Here is a 21,106-nt window from a genome sequence, read left to right as displayed (position 1 = left end):
TTTTGAATCTGGTGGATTTCAGACACAGTTGGAAGCTATTTTTGGTGAGCAAGTTTTCCTGGGAAGATATAATAACCCTGATGTTGAAGGTCTTGTGGCTGATATGGGGGCATATCTATTTCAACATTAGCAGCATTACTGTCTGTCCAAGTTACCCATTTCCACTTTTAAGATACTGCAATAAATAGGCTTGTTTGCCTACTCCTCTTGAAGGCAGCAGGTTGGGTTAGATTGGGAAGATGGCATGAAGGTGGAAGGGGCAGACACTGTTGAATTCTTTGTATCTCTGTAAATTTCTATAGGGATTTCAAATTCTGCTTCCAGTTCCCAAAGTTTAGAGATCAATGCCATTATTAAAAACTACCATTAACAGCACTTTGGGAGGCCAAGGCGGGCAGATCACGAGGTCAGGAGATCGAGACCATCCTGGCTAACACAGTGAAACCCTGTCTCTACTAAAAATACAAAAAATTAGCCAGGTGTGGTGGCAGACACCTGTAGTCCCAGCTACTGGGGAGGCTGAGGCAGGAGAATGGCGTGAACCCGGGAAGCGGAGCTTGCAGTGAGCTGAGATGGCGCCACTGCACTCCAGCCTGGGCGACAGAGTGAGACTCCATCTCAAAACAAACAAACAAACAAACAAAAAACAACTACCATTAACAGCATAGAGACTTTACCTGGAGTCTTCTGTTTATGCTTCATTTGTTCAAAGTAACACTTTCCTTAGATTGTTTTCTTATATCATTTTAGAAGTTCTAATTATTTCTTTCCAAGAAAAAGCTTGTTTTTTGGAGGATTAACACTAGAATTTTGTGATTCTGTATTGCTTCAGTAATGACAGCAAAAAAGGAACTTTATGGAAGAATAATAGGGAAGCTTATGGGAATTGAGGGATAGCTAGTGAACCAGGTTTGGAACAAGTAGGTAATTTGTCTTCCAGTTGCCAAAAATAAGGAAATGAAACTTTACCATTTCTTCTGTCTTTGCAACACTCTGATCAAGATTCAAAGCTGGGGAAGAGAGAGTAATTGACTGGATTTAGTTCTAGGCCTAATGCAATCTATAGAAAAGAATAGGAGGGAAAGCACCTAGCTTATAACCGCACCAGCACTGCACACACACACACAATAGGGAAAAGATATTTCCCCAAAAGAAATAGCATACTGATAAGAATGGAGAATGGCTGCTGGATGGCTAAGAAGCAATAAATGCCCCCGTCTGTATTTTTGCTTTTGTGGGATAGATGACAAGACTTCTGCCTCTGAGCAGGAACATACACTGAAGAAATAGAAATAACAAATCTTATTAAATAAACTTGCAGCTGAAGAACATGGTGTTTTTATGTTAAAAATAAAAACAAAAAAACAAAACAAAATAAATCAAAACACAAAACCTACCTCTGAGTTGGAGTAATTTCCTTAATTTTAATATCACAAACATTTTCTTTCCATCATTCTTTTCATCATGTGATTCTGGAACTGAGCTTGGCAAAGCGTGAGTCTAAAGGTACTTCCAGTTTGCTTGGCCGGTTAGGCTATGGTCCTTTGCAGTATCATTCATGTCACTTATTTACAGTGGTCCCTCTTATCTGCGGTTTCACTTTCCGCAGTTTCAGTTACCTGCGGTCAACTGTGGTCCAAAAATATTAAATGAAAAATTGCAGAAATAAACAGTTTATAAAGTTTAAATTGTTCACTATTCTAAGTAGTGTGAGGAAATCTCATGCTGTTCCACTCCGTCTTGCCCAGGACATGAATTGTCCGTTTATCCAGTGTGTTTATGCTGTAGATACTTCCTACCCTTTAGTCACTTAGCAGCTGCCTTAGTTATCATATCAGCTGTCTCAGTATCACAGTGCTTGTGCTCAAGTGACTAATTATACATAATAATGGCCCCCAACTCAAGAATCATAATGCTATCATTTTGTTATAATTGTTACATTTTATTATGGTTGCTATTCTCTACTGTGCCTAATTTATAAATTAAACTTTATCATAGATATGTATATATAGGAAAAATATAAATATATAAGGTTTGGTATTATTTGTGGTTTCAGGCATCTACTATTGTGTCCTGGAACGTATCCCCTGTGGATAAAGGGGGACTATTGTACCTCTATTTTTAAGCCATGGTGATATAGTTTTGTTTGTTTTTACTCTACTTCTGTGACAGATTAATGATGATGTAGTTTTGAAGGCTGAGTAGACTTCAGTTGAGTGGACAATAGACAAGACTGGGTTTGGAAAACCCCTCTAGCTCCAGAAAGTCAGTGCAGTTGGAGCATGGAGTGACGCTTAAGGGATCTTGGGTTTCAAACTGAGATGTGATGAGAGAGGCTAAAAGCACAAGTAAAGAGCAAATCGGAAAAACATGACAGACTCACAAGATCTTATGGTCATCATAGAATCACATTGATTTAGGATAGCAAATACTTGGCTCATAAACTCGTCTGATCTCATCTTATACTCAAGCTGCATCACCAATCAATCAAGACACTGTAACTGATGAGCTGCAGAAGAAATTTACCTGTAGCTCTGTCCCTTTCAAGCCATCTATTTATAGCACTCTTTTAATCATCTTTTTAAAACTTCAAATTGGATCTCTAAAACTTCTGACAGTCTTGCTCCAAAAACATTTATCCCCCAACTCATACCCTGAACACTCATTGTTTCATGACTTTGTGTATACGGTTTCCTTTTCTTGAATATTCTTTACCTTCTTGCTTATTGGTGAACTCCTTCCTATCCTTCAAAACATTTTGTCCCTTTCTTACACACGTTTCTGATTCCACCAGGCTAATTATTCTAGCCCTCTGTACTTCTAGAACACTGCATTTATCTCTCTTACAAGATAACTTTCCTGGAATTTTAATGTTTATATAAACCGTAATTACTTTTGCACCAACCTAATATGTCTGTGTTTTTCGTTAGACTTCATGCCACTTCAAAGTAGAAATACAGCTTATTCTTCTTTTTATTTGCTCTAACTTAACCCCAGTTTTGGCCCCATTATAGATGCTCAGTAAATCATTATTGGTTGAGTAAATGAATGTCAACCAAGTTTTGTGGTCATCCTGTCATAACACTGAGAAATAAAGGGCCTTTTGACTCAATGTTGTATTTTCTGTATTAATTAAAAGTTTATGTTTTGGGACTTGGATATAGTGTATGATCTACCTTCACTTGAAATATTAAATTGAAGTTTATAGTTTTGCTTGTTTTGTCTTACTTTAGCCTAATTTGTGCATTGCTCCTTATAAATGTAAATTAATTAAAGTCTTACGCTATTTAGGGGAGCTGAGATTAATCAAAACCCCTGTACTCTAAAAAGAATATCCATATTTATTATTTGAATTATATTTAATTCTGTTTATTTTAACATTTTTCTGCATACACTTTTGAATCTCATTGACTAGATGTCCATTTTCAACCTCATCTCATCATGCAATATTCACAGGAGTGTTTGGTTTAAAAATGCACAAAGGTATCTTATTAAATAATGTCACAAACATGAAGTTCATTATTATGCAAATGCCATTCTTGGAACAGATTTGTTAATTGCAACTCATTTGCATAATTAATGAACTCCCAAATGAATTATGCCTTTGCAGATTTGTGCAGCATTGTTTTAAAATAAATTATAAAATACATGTCAAAGGAAGAGTGCTTTCTGGGTTCCCACAGCATTGTTTGAAAATTAATTACCAAATGCTTGTCAAATTAAAATGAGTTTGTAGTTTTTACAATGTTATTTTAAAATTAATCACAAAATAAAATGTCACTGCATTAAAGTAAACAACTTGTTATTTTTTTCTAAAAAGAACCACAGAAAACAGCATTTTAACTTCAATTACATTGTTTGGTATAGTGATTCTACTGTTTTATTCATTTCATCTTTACACTGTGACTTAACAAAGTTGCTAGTTGTTAGCATTTTAATGTTTGATAAATTGAGATTTAATTTAATTTTATTATGTAGCTTATTTTATATGGTTGATGATTAATACATTGCATATGAACTCAGTATGGGTTTGTTCATGATAAATTAGAATTTTAAAAAAAAACTTCAAGGTCATTTAAATTTGTTGTTACAGCAGTATTCTTAAGGTTTATTTTATTTGAAGTTTTGACTGCTGCCAGTTAAAATCATTAAAAGCATATAGTTTGAGTCATTCTGCCTCTTCTGACTAATATAGTAGTATAATTCCTTTCTTTGATACAGAAAAGGCTTTTGCCCTCACACTGCTTTCTTCACACCATGGAAATTCTCTGTTCTTGCACAGAAGCCACAGCTACTCCCCAGTCCTAGACTCCCCAGCCCATAGGGACTGTCTATCCCCCAGAAAATCAGATGGAAAACCATTAGACCTAAAAAGTGATTTGGCCAAAATAACTTCCAAAACAATAGACTCGGTAGAGAAATTTCAGGAATTAAGGTTGCTTACCAAATACCTTTTCAAAATATCAAAATATAATAATAATAATAATAATAACGAATTATTATCCCCACCTAGTAGTATGAGAACATCTAATAGTGAGACACCCACTCCCTTAAGAAAAGAAGTCCATTTTTTTTTTTTAACAATAGTATCCCTTCTGCTCACCTCTCCCTCTCCCCATCCTCCAAACCAAACCAATTGTCTGTGGTTTATATTCCATTTTGTCAGTTCTTGACCATGGAATGCAAATCCATGGGGGAAGGTCTTTGTTTGACATGATTGCAACTATGCAAACTGACCCCAACTAGACAATAATTCTTAAGTAAAATGATAAAACATTTTGCCTCTTAAAAAACCCTTGTATATAGCTGCCTTTCTAAACCCCTATGAGCGATTTCATGTTGCCCTTTCTATAAACTGATATGCATAGCAGCCCTTTTTGAAGAGGCAATACTTCTTCCACTTCATACCTTGTGTGTGAATAAACCCAAGTGGTTCATGCAGATACATGGATTTGACGTTTTGCCATTTTCTATTTCAGTCTGGCACAGATATTACTCAAAGACTTAAAACATCTTTTACAATCAAATTTTTTAAAAAAACCTACTATTGTTTAAGCTTTGATGCTACCCTGTACTTATTCCTTTGTTTAAATTCTTTAGGATATTCCAACTTGACATTCTCTTCTGAAATTCTAAATCATTATGCTCATAAGTATAGGAGAATAAAACACCCAACACAGACAACCTGCCCTCATGACAAAAAAATTTTTAGTGGGCCAATAACTACATATGAAAGTCTAAGTTATTTTGTACAGATGCACCATCTTTCATTAGGAACACCATTTACTTTGAGAGGGCTCCCATTGAATTAAAACAGAAGTGTTCTAAATGAGAGAATTTGATCCACAACTTATGTTCTTTAACAAGCTACAGCCTGCAAAGCATTCCAGTCTTTGGAAAAATTTCACATTAGTGAGAACAAGAATGAATAAAGCCACAGTTTTTGTTGATTGAACGTAAAGCTTTTGTGAATCCTTCTAAGGGTCACTGGTCTACTCTTGATATAGTCTTCATGGCTACTTTCATTCCAAACTGTTTTCATTTCTGTGTTTTACTATACAAATTTCAGAAACATGGGTAGAATGGACAGCCTATAAAATAGATCAGCATCCAAATTTTCTTTAATAAAATCATGGCTTTGTTTTTCCTTCCAAAGGGATTCTCTTTCCTTCTTTTGTGCTTATTTTAAAATATTTAACTAAAAAATAAAAATTCTATCTATTCAAGGTATAAAATATAATGATAGATGTATATGGTATAACAATAACCACAATAAAATTAATCAACACATTCATTACCACCCGTAGTTACCATTTGAGTATGGTGGGAGGTGAGGACACTTAAAATCTGCTCTCTTATCAAATTTCAAGTAAACAACATAGTATTATTAATTATAGTCACCATGGATAAAAAATGTGGTATATATAATGGAATATTATTTAGCCATAAAAATAAGAAAATTCTCCCATTAGTAACCACATAGGTGAAACTGGAGGACATTATGCTAAGTGAAATAAGCCAGAAAGAGAGAGACAAATACTGCATCATTTCACTCATATTTTGAATCTAAACACATCAAACTCTTTAAACCAGAGAATACTACTGTGGCTGCCAGGGGGCTGAGGGTGGGGGAAATGGGGAAATGCTGGTCAAGGGAACAAAGTTTCAGTTATAAGATGAGTAAGTCTGAGGATCTGATGTGCAAAATCTTGGTATTTTAACTGAGTTTCAATGTCAGTTTGCACAGAATGTCATATAAATTGGATTTAAGAATATAGTTTGCTTTCAACTTCCTTTGGAGATCTTTTCAGTTCCTTCCAAAAAATATGCTATTGTTTTTTCTGGAGCTTTTTCCAAGTAGCTTTGTTGTCTAGATCAAGATCAAAGACCATAAAACCCAAATCTACCCATCCTTTATGTAGAAAAATCTATCAAAGAGAAGTAAGTTTAATGGTACTTTGTAAACCAAAGCAACCCTTGAGGTTGCAATATCTAAAATGTCAATCTCCTATGATTTCTGTTTCATTTATTGAAAATCCATTGTTTTCTTATTTTTAACGATGGTATTCTAGGCATTTCATATAATATTCCAAATTTGTAAGTTAAATATATATTTTAAGCTACAAGCAGAAAAACTTTTATTTCTCCCAAAACAAGTGCTAAAAGCTGTTTTTGTATTATCACTGGGCATAAATAATCACTTTCTTCAGAAATAGTTTTGGAAAAAAAAATCCTTCCTAGAAAAGATTCTCCTACACTGAGTCTTTATACAATATTGAATGTGTTTAAGTTACTAGAAACTTTTGTCTCTACAGTAAAGGGAAATTTCTAAAATTGTTCATTTCTAAAATTTCTCAGTATTATATGGCAAAACAATTAAACTGCATTCTTTAACTTTTTCAGTTAGATATATAGGTAATGTAGATACATAGCCAGAAAGAATAACGCATTTTGTGGCTTTGACAGTAACACAGAATTTCATTTTATTTGCTAATTTTTTGATTTGTGAATACCTATTCTCCTTTCTGAACATTAACTGTGACTGAAAGATTCATAGGCTTATTGAATATTCATGCAAATAATTTGAGATCTTTCTTCCCTAGAGTTCAAGTTGAAATACATTGTTGATGTATGTCCACTGTGACATACTGTGACATTGTTTTGCAGTTATTTTTAATTAGAAATAAAATATTAATCTATTTGAGTTTGTGTATAGAATGTATTTGGAGGGAGGAGAGAACTCAGAGAGGTATACAGTGATAGAATTTTAATTAATTTATTTTAAAGAGAAGTCACTTTAACTTGAAGGTCAGCCCCATTTGTGATTTACAGAAGGGAATTCACAATGACTACAACTTACAGAGAAAACTGAAATCACTTATGGTTAGGTTCCTCTTATTAATCCAAAATGAATAAAGGGCTTGTTTTCCTCAAGGCTCAAGAAGTGACAAGCTGAAATAGTGAACTGTTCTTTGGATCTCAGATTTCTGCTATTAGAGCTATTACTTTGTGCTAAGTTTCAGTGAAGAGCTTCTAAATCTTCTGAAGAAATAATTGTGGTGGCTGGGTTCATGTCATGCAATTTCAGGTTCCCTTCTGAGCAGAGGTCCAATTCTTGAAATTTAAAGAATTTGTCAAGACTTCTGTGCCAAAACTATTAGATGACTAATATTAAGGAAAAAGAATCACTTCTATCTTAATGCCATTTTAGATATGTGATTATTTGGAACCCCATCTTGTCAAAGTTTTGCCCTCTTAAATCATTGAACAGCCTCAAGAACATCACTAATTTAGGCTACGTGTACACTATATTCTCTATCCATGAATTTGACAGTAACAGTTGATTTATATATTCTGATTCTTAAAAGTTTGTTAGTTTTTTCAATTTGGTGCTCTCTACTAAAACGGTGTGGGTTCAGGAATGGGGGAAGAAAATGTCAAATCACTTCTCCCTAGAGAAACCAATAACCCAAACTGCTCCAAACTCTAAACTTGTATTTGATCCTTTTTTGATTGCTGGTGTTAGGATTTCCTACCTTGTGGTTGTAATGGTTCACTGTCAAGTTCTGACTTTCTCGGAGACCGCTTGGATATTACCCTAGTAGCTTATACTTTATTAATCTTAAAAAGTGAAAGAATATTCAGTTAAGCTCAACTGAAATTCAGTTCAACAATGGAACCCCTATTCTGGTCCAGCTACTGTACCAAGCACTGACACTACCCAGATGAATAACACATAGTTGACGTCCTCAAGGACCTGACAATCTGTGGGGGAGACAAACAACTGAAATGGGCAATTGTCATCTGAAGCAGGAGGTTTAATAATGATGATGTGTGGAAAGAAAGCCTCCTAGCACAACTTGCAGAAAAATGAGTTGGAGATGCCCAGAAAGTGTTCTCAATTGTTCCAGCATCCTTGAAATTTACCCTGCAAAATACATAGAAGACATCCGACCCATCTGACTATCTGATGCCATACAAAAGGATCATAGCAGAAAGCTAATGTAAGACTGGTGATTGTCTTGTGCCAAAACCCAGCACCCTGCTCCATAGGTAAATGTGGAAACAAATGTTACTCTAGTTCAGTAAAGACAAACTCAGCCAAACTTTTCCACTGATCAAACTCGTTTACATGATCCTATGTGTTTTATACTTAGAGATCCCCAAATAATTCCAAGTAGCAGTTTTATGGAGATTTACTATAGATTTCATCACTGAAGTGGTTTTCACCCTGTTTGCTCATCATTTCCATTTCTACTCTGATTAAATATTGAAATTCATTATCCTTTTATAAAATCAAGTCAAAGCAGACATATACACTATTAGTTTTTGACTGAATCTCCATGAGAAGGACACTATAATGGCCACATCATAAAACAATGAATAGCTAAAATATATCACGATTGCTTCTTAGGAATAAGTGCCTAAGAGCTTTGTGTACTTAATTCCAATTGTAATAATTCTAACTGATCATTACTATTCTGCCCATTTTACCAGGAAAATAATCTGGTCTCAGAAAGCTAAGAACCTTAGCCAAAGTCATCAGCAAGTAAGTTATACAAGCAGTATTGTGTCCTTGAATCTATACTTGTAACCACTGTGCTGTTGATTAGACAAAATAGCCATACCAAGCTGCTAAAGAAACTATTATGTTGTGTTTGCTTCCCAGAGCTCTTCTTAGCTTTAGTATTTTTTAATGATTTAAGTAGTAGAATGACATATCTAAATATAAAAGAAATTAAAATCCCTGTATTAACATAATGTGACTAGACATATTGTATGTCATATGCCTCTGATATTCATAACTTCACAAAAGGTGCTAGGTATCTATTGTCATTCAGTTCCAGTCTTGGCATATTTTTCCAGTGAAGGGGCAGAGATCTCTCCACTCCAGTGTTCTATGCTAAACTTTCTTTTTTTTTTTTTTTCATGAGCCCAGACCAGAGTCCCACAGACAGCATGAGTGATGATTCACTCATGTACTCAGCAGATACCTATTAAGCAACTATTTGGCATGGAGACTGTACCAGTGAACAGATCATTCTTACCCTCCTGAGTTTATAGTCCAGTAGAGAAGACAGATACAAACATGTATGTGGACATCAGTGTTTTAATGGCAAAGTACATACAACCATGACTGGTTTGGCTTTCCTGGAATGGTGACATAAAAGCTGAGCTCTCCAGTCTCAGTAGGAGTTAGCTAGATGAAGGTGGGAAAGATGTAGGAAAAGGGTAGAAACTATATTGAGAAAACTGAACATCTGAAGCTTCAAGGATGGAAAACCGTGATGTTACTATGGTCTGAAGTAGTCTGGTATGGTTGGCACTAGGACATCCAACCAAGAGAAGAAACCGGAGAGGTAATCATAATCCTAATAGCTGATATTCTTCTGGAATCTACCTATTTTAAAATGTACTATCTCATAAAATATTCATAACCACCCTAAGAGGGAGATATTATTATTACCTCAATTTTTCAGATGAAATAACTTGATCATGGTCTTATCCAGTGAGTAAGCGGCAGAGCTTTGAATCAAAGAGATCCAGTTCCAAAGCTCACATCCTCCACCAGCAACCACCGCTGCCTTCAGATCATGATGGGCCTTGTAAGACATAATAAGAACTCTAGTGTTTATCCTATAGGTCAGAATTCTCAAAGTATGTTCCCCACTCAAGACCTACTGAATTAGAAACTCTGGGGCAAGGCCGAATAATTCATGAGTTCGAAAACCCTTCAAGTAATTCTGATGTTCAATAAAGTTTGAGAAACTGTGATAAGGGCAATGAGAAATCCTGTAACATTTTAAAGCAGAGAAATATGACTTAACCAGATGAGGTTTTCTGAAAGCTGATCATTCTTTCCACAGGTGATCCCTTCAGAATGAAGACTCAAGCATCCTCATTGCTGCTCTGCACCCACAGTTACACACTGACTCCCCTTGAGTTATGGAGAATGAAGTTAAGAGTAAAGGCCATCCAAAGTGGTAGGACTAATGAGCGATGCAGCCTTCTATTAGGGAGCCCTAACCCGACTGCTAAATTGAAAGAGATAAAAATATCCTTTGTAATCTGATTGCAAGAAAGTGTCCCTAATTGGATGGTTGTGACTTAGATAAATTTTAATTTATTAGGCTTGCTTAGTTTTATGGGCAAAAAGTGTGCATATATAACAGTTGTTGAAATTTATCTTTCTCTTTGAATGAGGTATATTTTTCACTAGGAATAGTTGCAGTAATAATAATGACTAATATATGTACATATACTTCTTAATTTCAAAATATATTCCATGTATCAGAGTTACATAAAATTTTCACTTTTCTAGAAAGGGGCCAAATCATAATATGAATAAAAATATAGTAACTCTACCTTATTCACTGTCAACTAAAGAAAGATTGCCACAGAATAGTAATCTTTAATTTGTAATCATTTTGTTTCTTTTCAACTAAATTACCCCCATTTCATTAACTTGTAGTAAAGTCTTCTTGCCCTACCAGTTTTTAAAAAATATTTTAACGACCTTTAATAATACTTTTAAGTATCATATTTATACCACTATAATTATATACTGAAATTTCAATTACCCTAGAAACCAGAAATTGTGAAAAACTTTTCTAAAAAGTAATGGTTTAAAAGTTGATTAAAATCACCAATATGAAAATGATTAATAGTGTACATTTTATTGAGGATATATTTGAAAATCTAACAGAGCCAATGACTAGTTTTTCATTTAACTTGACCTTGAAATACTCTTAAGGATACAAAATAAAAAGGACTTTGTCTGATGCCTGCCTCTGCCCCAAGGTGTAAGCAAAGAGAGACTTCCAATTCTGTCATATGGCCAGGTTTCAACATTTCAACATGCTGCACTTTATTTTTAATTCAAGGGAGAAAATATAGGCTTTAAAAAAGTATACAATTTTATATTAATGTCTTCTTGTGTTTTGTATTTAATGAGTCAATATCTCTTTAAGCTAACCTAACAATTTGAAAAAAAAGGAATTTTCATTCTCATTAGCTGATAGATATATACGATAAGCCAAAGAAAAGTGACCACTCAAGGCCACATATTTGCTTTCTTCTACCTGGAATACTCCCCACTCTCTCTCTCCTTCCCCCCAGCCTCCCTTCCTACTAGCTCTTCATGACTCAGTCTTAACACTATTTTTTCAGGTGACCCTTTCCAGACTACTGAAATCTATCATCCCTTTCCCACCAAACCAGGATAGATTCCTTTAAGCTCCCATAGTTATCTGTCCCTCTTTATCTGTCCAACTTTTGTAATAGTTGGAATTAAAATAGTAAAAAATAGTAATTGAATGTCTGCATCTCTTCTAAGAGTGTAAATTCTAATAGAACAGGAAGAGACACTTCTGACTTGTTCCTCATTATATCTTCAGTAAGTAGTATTGTGCTTTGCATAGAAGGGCTTCAGTAGATACTAGTGGAAGGAGGGTGAGAAGCGGGGAGGAAAGAGGGTAGGAGGGAAGGAAAGAAGAAAAGGAGGAAGGATGTTGCAAGATAAGAGCTCCAACAGAAAAAAAAAAAGCACATATTTGTGTTCTAAGCTAAACTTTCATGTGACTAAATACCACTGTATTTGGCTACATGAACTCAAAATATGCTGGCTTAACCAACACCTCCATGATTAGGTGAATTATTATATGTTTATTAATGATAAGTGAATGGAGACATAGTTATTCACTTAAACACAAAGTGAAGTGACTAAAATATATTTTGGAAATCATCACATGAATAAGGATATTTCTGAAGGAGATACATGGCATATACCTCAGAACGGCCAGAGAAAAACCACTTAGTTGTGGGAGAAATGGTCTAATCCATCCACACCACTGAGATGGATCATTTCCAAGTGGAGGCCTCTCTGATCTGGCTGTGGCTCCTGAAGGAGACATGCCTAAGATAAAGTGAAATGGGGATTGTGGAGAAGACACCTGTGTCTACTTAATCTGCCTGTTTTTGCCTAGCTCTACCAAGAGTGGACATTGCTTTCTACTTTTTCTTAGCTCTAAAATCAACTCCTGGAAGTTTCTGCCAAAGAGTCAACTTTTCACTCAAAATTTTGAGAAGTTTTACTAATCATCTATCAACCTCATTCAACAAATACTTACTGACCACCTACTATGTGCCAGATAGTGTTCTAGATATTTAGGATATCTCGGGAACAAAATAGAATCAATAGACGTGGAGCACTGTTCTGAGATTGACAATAACTACTAAATATATAAATAGTACTAAATGACAGTAAGTACTAAAATGTATAAAATGTGATCTCTGCTCTCAAAAAGTTTACAATCTTGAATGGGAGGCAGGTAATAGTTGATAAACATAAAAATGGTGACCTACCAGAAGGTAGCACATGAAGACTCCAACCTTTTAGATGTTGAATAGATGAGTTTTTGTCAGGGAAGAGACAACTTTGAACGTGGGGGTCAGGGGAAGCTCCACTAAGGAGCTAAGTCTTGAATGGGGACTCAGAGGCAAGTTTAGAAAAGCAGGGAAGGAAACTTGGGGAGAAAAGGGAAGGGTGGAGGCTCTCTGGAATCTCATGTATAAGAACTTTTCTTGAAAATTGTGTACTGTCTACATTTACCAGTTGAGCACCTGCTGTGTACTGAATAGTATAATAAACTGTGTGGTGCATGCCGTCAAAGAGAAATTGCACTCTCCAAAGTTTATGAACGAATAAGGAACTTAAAAAAATGTACATTAGTCACTAAACTACAAAGTAGAAAGTTCAAAGAGTCATAAATAAGAGAGGTGCTGAAAAAGTTCTATGGCAGTTTGGTGGAGGGAGACATTACTAATAGCTAGTGATCAGAGAAGACCTCACGGAAAATAGTTAGCATTCAACTGGGCCTTAAAAATTATGAACATGTGAAAAGGAGAAAATGACTTAAACACAGAGTCAAGAAAGGAGCCTGATGGACTAGCAAAGAAATCAGAGATGGGAAAGTCATTTAAAAGGTTATTGCAGGAGTTGATATAGATGAAAAAGACCAAAATATTTTTTGACTGATTGACTTTAACTGGCAACACATACTTTCTTATTCTTCTACTATCTCTTATAAATTATTTCATTATAATATTTGAATCACCAAGTCATAATATGCAATTTTCTTTATTATTTAACATTTAGCATTTCCATCCCATTAGGAATTTTCTTGCTTGATTTTATTTATTTATTTATTTATTTATTTATTTATTTATTTATTTGTTTGGACAGGGTCCTACTCTGTTGCCCAGACTTGAGTGCAGTGGCTCCATCTCGGCTCACGGCTCACTGCAACCTCCGCCTTCCAGCCTCAAGCGATTCGCCCACCTCAGCCTCCTGAGTAGCTGGGACGACAGGCACATGCCACCATCCCTGGTTAATTTTTGTTGTTCGTGTAGAGGTGGAGTTTCGCCATGTTGCCCAGGCTGGTCTTGAGCTCCACAGCCTCCCAAAGTACTGGGATTACAGGCATGAGCCACCATGCCTGGCCTGAATTTTTTAATCTTTAGGTATTTTTGAGTCCACATTCCATCATCAGATTTGATTACTGTCATCATGACTATTTAATATTATTTTTATTATTACAACCTGATTTTTGACATACATTTCCTTAAATAGTGGTTAATGCTCATTTTAATCTATTTTCACCCTGTTTGTTGAAGCCCCTGTATCTGCTTCATTACTGGGCCCACCTAGACTTAGTATGTTACATATATAGTTCTAATGATTTATTTTAAGCTGTACTGTATGTGGTGAGTTATTTATGTTAAATAATCAGAATAAAACAGTAAAATATAAAACACTGCTAGAATTGTATTCCAGCTATCTTATGTTCTATTTCTGATAGTTACACTAAAGAGAATTGTGTAAATTATTCTCCTGGTTCTCCTCCCTGAGGTCAACTTCAAAAGGTTAAGGATATACTCATAGTAGTATAGTTGTCCACAATAAATTTTGTTTACAAAAGGGGCTGAGTGTGTGCTACCTAAATGTTGGTGTGTGGTGTGAGAGTGACCTTGACCATGTGTGTAAGCAATTATTATTATTTTTTTTTGTCAGCGCACTAAAACTTTTGCTAGTCTCACAGTAATCATGTTCTCATCTGTTTATGTCCACAATGGCAGGATATTTGACACCCAGAGCCAAAGTGGGAGGGACTGAGCACAGATTGAGCAGAGGTTTTGGTGGGAGAGGAGCTTGCTGCCTGGGTCCCCTCTGCCTCCTTTTAGCCCCGAATACTCACAGCAGTCCTAGAAAAGCTAAGGCAAAGAGTAGAGGAAGATATAGGATTCCCCACTCTCTTCTGTCTATCCATTCTTTAATTTAAAAAAATATTCATTGATTATCTACTTTGGGCTGAGGCCATAGCATGAGTTAAAAAACTTCTGCCATGAACCTTGACTGCATATCGTTTATAATTGAGTGGTGGTGACAAATATAAAATGAATCATTATAGGAGTCATTATACCATTATAATTGTGTCAAGTGCTACAAGGTGAAAGTGCAGAGTGCTATAGGAAAGCAAGGATAGGGTGCTATGCTTAAGCAGCAACCTGTTCCCCAGAACAGAAGAAAATAGAGGCAGTTTTGTTTAAGCATAATGATTGTCAGAATAAGTGATAAAATTTTATTTTCTTAGAATAAGTGTGATATAGGTAAAATTATAACAATGGCAAAAAATTTAGAAAACTGGTGGCTATTTAATAAACTATGCACAAAATCTTGTTATTCTAAAGGATGACAAGGAATCCATGGAATTTCCCCCTATAATCTTTTAATAGTACATATTCCACACAAAAGAAGGAATTTTCATCTGAAATCTTATGCACCTGTGTGGCTAGTCAATTATTCACAAAACATCATGGATCTGATATGTATTTTCTCTACTTAATTTTGTTAGACAGTCAATTTGTAACGCTAAATAAAATATGCACGAGAACCTTAAATTTAGCATGGCAGATATTTTCTGAACATTCACTTATTCACTTACTGTGGGCTATTTAGAAAAATCAGATGTGCACACTGATCATCTTAGCACATGTCCATCTGTCATCTAGAATTGCCAATAAATATATTGTTTAAATAGTTGTGGTTAAGAATAGAGACCCTGAGAATGAGAGAAGCTAGGAGTAGATTATATAAATAATCACAGAGCTACACCAAGATAACTTCCAGGTCAGCCACAAAATTATAATGACAGGAGTAGCCCTTGATTATTTGTTCATTTGCTCCATTTCTAAGGATTCTTGAGGTACATCTTATTGTATATTATTTCTAAATAAATGAGAAAAGGGGAAGTTAGTAAATGCACATCACTGGAACCAACTTAATCTCAGAAAAAAAAAACTCTGAGTATAAAAAAAGTCTTTTTTTTTTTTTGTAGAGCAGTTTTAGGTTGAAAGCAAAACTGAGAGGAAGGTACAGAAATTTGTCACATACTCTCTGTCACCACCCATGCATAGCCTCCCCCATTATCAACATCCCCCACCAGAGTGGTATGTTTGTTACAATTGATGAAAATACACTGACACATCATTATCACCTAAAGTCCATATTTTAAATGTGCACAGTCACACAGAATGCATGTTTAGACAAATGTTTAAGAATGACATGTATCCATCATTATACTTCATACAGAGTATTGCCATGGTCTGATAAATCCTCTATGCTCATCCTATTCCTTCCCCGGCCCCCAAGTTTTGGTAACCACTGATCTTTTTTATCATCTCCATAGATTTGCTTTTTCCAGAATGTCAGACTGCTGGAGCCATTCACGTATTCATCACTGGCAGATATGTAGCCTTTTCAGATTTCCTTCTTTCAGTTAATAAAAATCGTGTAAGACTCTTCCATGTCTTTTCGTGGTTTGATAGCTCATTTCTTTTTAGTGCTGAGTATTCTTTCATTATCTTTTTTCTTTTTTTTTAAATTTTATTTTCCAGTAATCTTTCTACTTTAGTTTTTTTTTTTTTAATACTTTAAGTTTTAGGGTCCATGTGCACAATGTGCAGGTTAGTTACATATGTATACATGTGCCATGCTGGTGTGCTGCACCCATTAACTCGTCATCTAGCATTAGGTATATCTCCCAATGCTATCCCTCCCCCCTCCCCCAACCCCACAACAGGCCCCAGAGTGTGATGTTCCCCTTCCTGTGTCCATGTGTTCTCATAGTTCAATTCCCACCTATGAGTGAGAATATGCAGTGTTTGGTTTTTTGTTCTTGCGATAGTTTACTGAGAATGATGATTTCCAATTTCATCCATGTCCCTACAAAGGACACGAACTCATCATTTTTTATGGCTGCATAGTATTCCATGGTATATATGTGCCACATTTTCTTAATCCAGTCTATCATTGTTGGACATTTGGGTTGGTTCCAAGTCTTTGCTATTGTGAATAATGCCACAATAAACATACGTGTGCATGTGCCTTTATAGCAGCATGATTTATAGACCCAGTAATGGGATGGCTGGGTCAAATGGTATTTCTAGTTCTAGATCCCTGAGGAATCGCCACACTGACTTCCACAATGGTTGAACTAGTTTACAGTCCCACCAACAGTGTAAAAGTGTTCCTATTTCTCCACATCCTCTCCAGCACCTGTTGTTTCCTGACTTTTTAATGATTGCCATTCTAACTGGTGTGAGATGGTATCTCATTGTGGTTTTGATTTGCATTTCTCTGATGGCCAGTGATGGTGAGCATTTTTTCATGTGTTTTTTGGCTGCATAAATGTCTTCTTTTGAGAAGTGTCTGTTCATGTCCTTCGCCCACTTTTTGATGGGGTTGTTTGTTTTTTTCCTGTAAATTTGTTTGAGTTCATTGTAGATTCTGGATATTAGCCCTTTGTCAGATGAGTAGGTTGCGAAAATTTTCTCCCATTTTATAGATTGCCTGTTCACTCTGATGGTAGTTTCTTTTGCTGTGCAGAAGCTCTTTAGTTTAATTAGATCCCATTTGTCAATTTTGTCTTTTGTTGCCATTGCTTTTGGTGTTTTAGACATGAAGTCCTTGCCCATGCCTATGTCCTGAATGGTAAAGCCTAGGTTTTCTTCTAGGGTTTTTATGGTTTTAGGTCTAACGTTTAAGTCTTTAATCCATCTTGAATTGATTTTTGTATAAGGTGTAAGGAAGGGATCCAGTTTCAGCTTTCTACATATGGCTAGCCAGTTTTCCCAGCACCATTTATTAAATAGGGAATCCTTTCCCCATTGCTTGTTTTTCTCAGGTTTGTCAAAGATCAGATAGTTGTAGATATGCGGCATTATTTCTGAGGGCTCCGTTCTGTTCCATTGATCTATATCTCTGTTTTGGTACCAGTACCATGCTGTTTTGGTTACTGTAGCCTTGTAGTATAGTTTGAAGTCAGGTAGTGTGATGCCTCCTGCTTTGTTCTTTTGACTTAGGATTGACTTGGCGATGCGGGCTCTTTTTTGATTCCATATGAACTTTAAAGTAGTTTTTTCCAATTCTGTGAAGAAAGTCATTGGTAGCTTGATGGGGATGGCATTGAATCTGTAAATTACCTTGGGCAGTATGGCCATTTTCACGATATTGATTCTTTCATTATCTGGAGGTATCACAGTCTATTTATGCATTCACTTATGAAAGGACATCTTGGCAACTATGAAAAAAGCTGCTATAAACATCTGTGTGCAGATTTTTGTGTGGGCATAAGTTTGAGTAAATAGTAAGGAGCCTGACTACTGGACTGTATGAGAAGAAGATTCTTAATTTTGTAAGAAACCACCAAACTGTCTTCCTAAGTGGCTGTACCATTTTGCATTCTCAGCAGCAATGAACAGAAGTTCTTCTTCCTCCACATCCTCACAGCATTTGTTGTTAGTATTCTGGATTTGGGTCACTGTAGTAGGTACATAGTGGTACCTTACTTTAATGAAACTCAGATTTTATGAGCTCCTCTTGGTCACCCACTGGAAGTGGAGGCTACTTTTTCTCAATATGTTCTTTAGTTACATTTGTTGAAAAGCTGAAACTAGACATATTATTATTGCTGGCTGCTATCAGCCTCTTATGTGCAACCTTCCAGTGAAGAACCAGGAAGTCTTGCTCCGCAAGAGGGTGTTCCTAAATTCCAAGCACCCCTGGCTGATACTCCTTTCTTGGCTATAAAAGTTGGCTAGTGAGAGAGGCCTAGTTGAGTCAGAAAGGAAACTCTTCTTGTCTCAGTTAGGGTCTCCAGGATAATGAGTGTAGAGGCAGCAGAAGTGTTTGGAATTTTCCTGTTCTTGCTACACCTGCCATTATGATCAGAGAGAGTAAAAAATAAAACAGGAGGCTGGGCACTGTGGCTCACGCCTGTAATCCCAGCACTTTGGGAGGCTGAGGCGGGCGGATCACGAGGTCAGGAGATCGAGCCCATCCTGGCTAACACGATGAAACTCCATCTCTACTAAAAATACAAAAATTAGCTGGGCGTGGTGGTGGGCACCTGTAGTCCCAGCTACTCGGGAGGCTGAGGCAGGAGAATGGTGGAACCCAGGAGGCAGAGCTTGCTGTGAGCAGAGATCCCGCCACTGCACTCCAGCCTGGGTGACAGAGCGAGACTCCGTCTCAAAAATAAATAAATAAATAAATAAATAAATAAATAAATAAATAAAACATGAAACCCCTCTGGAAAAGGGGTTAATCTCAGAAAAAAAACTCTGAGTATAAAAAACGTCTTTTCTTTTGTAGAGCAATTTTAGGTTGAAAGCAAAACTGAGAGGAAGGTTGCTTTAAGCAGAAATAAATGTGCTTCTGTCTTTGTTCTGTAGAAGAAATAAATCAAAGGAGCAAATAATACATCCTTCCAGAAGAGAAAATGATTCCAGATTCCTGTTTTGTAACACTCTCTCTGTTGTCTCCAAAAATTACAAAAATATTTTATATATATATATATATATATATATATATATATATATATATATAACTTTCATTACCATATATAATCTCAGTCATATTCTAACAGGGCTAGAGGTAGTGATGTACCCACTCTACACTTGGGTAGTAACAACTTTCCTATATGTTAGAGCACGAATGCTCACATTCTTTATAGAGTAAAAGACTTCTTATAAGATTGGTACCAACAATTACTTGTTTAATCAAAGAAGTAGGTTAAAACTGAAATAATAAAAAGATACACACATATCATAACATATTAGTTTAACTTAAGCTATATATCTACTCATTTGCCAAACTTCAAATGTAGGGCCAACGCCATTTCTTTGGTATGGGGCCAGGGGCTGGAGATCAGCATTGACATTTTACACAAACAAATCCATAACGTATCCTCAATAAACGCCAGTTGTTTTACTTTATTTATGTGAATTAAGAACTTAAAGCCATAAATAAAGCAATCCAAAGCAGAATCCATTTAGGTTTTCCTGATTTTTCCCAATATTTTCTGTTTCCTTACCTGTAGTTTATCTGAAAGTGATTTTAAAGTAATTTTCAGTACTTTCCAAAACATTAAATTTGATTTTCATGTAGATCATAGCTTTTAAACAGTCAGTTACATTTAACTTATTTATGTGATAATTAAATTTTTTAAATTACAAAATTATAAATAAGTAGCATAAATAAGTTTGAGAATAAACACAACTGATTCATGTTAACAACAAAACGGAGTAAGTGGCAGCAGAGGTGTGAGTTTATCCTTAAGAATAGCCCATTTCCACAAGCATCTGGGTGCTATAGGGCAGGGAGACTTGACAGAGCTGGCAAGTTTACCAATTTGGTCAAGGGGGTGGTCTATTAAGAAAACATTCATGGTAATTTTATTCCAGCATCTTTCCAAGAATTACTGTGATACATGAATTAGAGCTAAAGTTGTTTAAAAATTATTTGATATTTTCATATTAAGTATATTGCCTTAAAACAGAATATTTTTTAAGATTATTAGGCTTGCTTAGTATGACCCAGTGCTTTTCTTCATACAAGGAGAATCAATGACGGCTTGCCAAAAAATAGTAGACTCTGGCCTATTTATTATTATTATTATTAGTAGTAGTAGTAGTAATAGTTTGTTACTTTATTTATTTTAGATTCAGGAGGTACATATGCTGGTTTGTTACATATATGTATAATGGTGATGTTTCTACTGAAACCATCACCCAAATAGGATATAAAAACACAAATTATCTATTGGGTACAATATTGGGTACAAACACAAAAGTCTGAACTGAATTCAAAATAACATCATCAAGGCTTATTCTCTTCCTTTCAGCCAGGCTGGATTCCTTTGGTTCCTGGAACAAACTATGATCTGCCCCTCCTCAGGACCTTTCTATGCACAGTTCATCTTTCAGGAATGATTTTCCCATGCGTTTTTTTTGACTAAAGTCAACTCCTTCTTCAAGTGTAAACAGCATTTCCCCAGGGGAATTCCCTGCCATGTAGACTAGATTAGCAACTCTTGCCATACACTCCACCATTCTCTTTAGGTTTCCTTTCCAACAGGTAGTACTCTTGTTCAGTGTCTGTTTTCCAACCTGCCCCGATCTCCAAATCATGAGCTCTATGAAAGAACATACTATGTTTGTATCTATCACCACGGCATCCCCATTACTCCCCATGGTGCTGGGCAGA

The 21,106-nt window shown here is 35.7% G+C and overlaps 1 protein-coding gene across 9 annotated transcripts in view; it reads right to left on the bottom strand.

Annotated features, from left to right (window-relative positions):
• ITGA4 (integrin subunit alpha 4) overlaps window positions 1–21,106 on the bottom strand; it is a 412,268-nt gene that overhangs the window by 172,315 nt on the left and 218,847 nt on the right. The window contains exons 3-4 of one of the 9 annotated variants that reach the window (XM_063790616.1): window positions 9,968–10,103; window positions 1,398–1,629 (exon numbers count right to left, since the gene is read on the bottom strand). The exons of the other annotated variants lie outside the window; for them this stretch is intronic. Of the exons in view, the coding sequence (XP_063646686.1) occupies window positions 1,398–1,440 (43 nt within the window). The 5' untranslated portion in view covers window positions 1,441–1,629; window positions 9,968–10,103. The remainder of the gene's footprint in view (window positions 1–1,397; window positions 1,630–9,967; window positions 10,104–21,106) is intronic. 9 annotated transcript variants of the gene reach the window in all.

Source organism: Pan troglodytes, chromosome 13 (assembly GCF_028858775.2).
Source record: "Pan troglodytes isolate AG18354 chromosome 13, NHGRI_mPanTro3-v2.0_pri, whole genome shotgun sequence".
Lineage (NCBI taxonomy): Eukaryota > Metazoa > Chordata > Mammalia > Primates > Hominidae > Pan > Pan troglodytes.
Note: the sequence above shows the minus strand (reverse complement) of the source record. Positions and strands in the feature narration are given on the sequence as shown.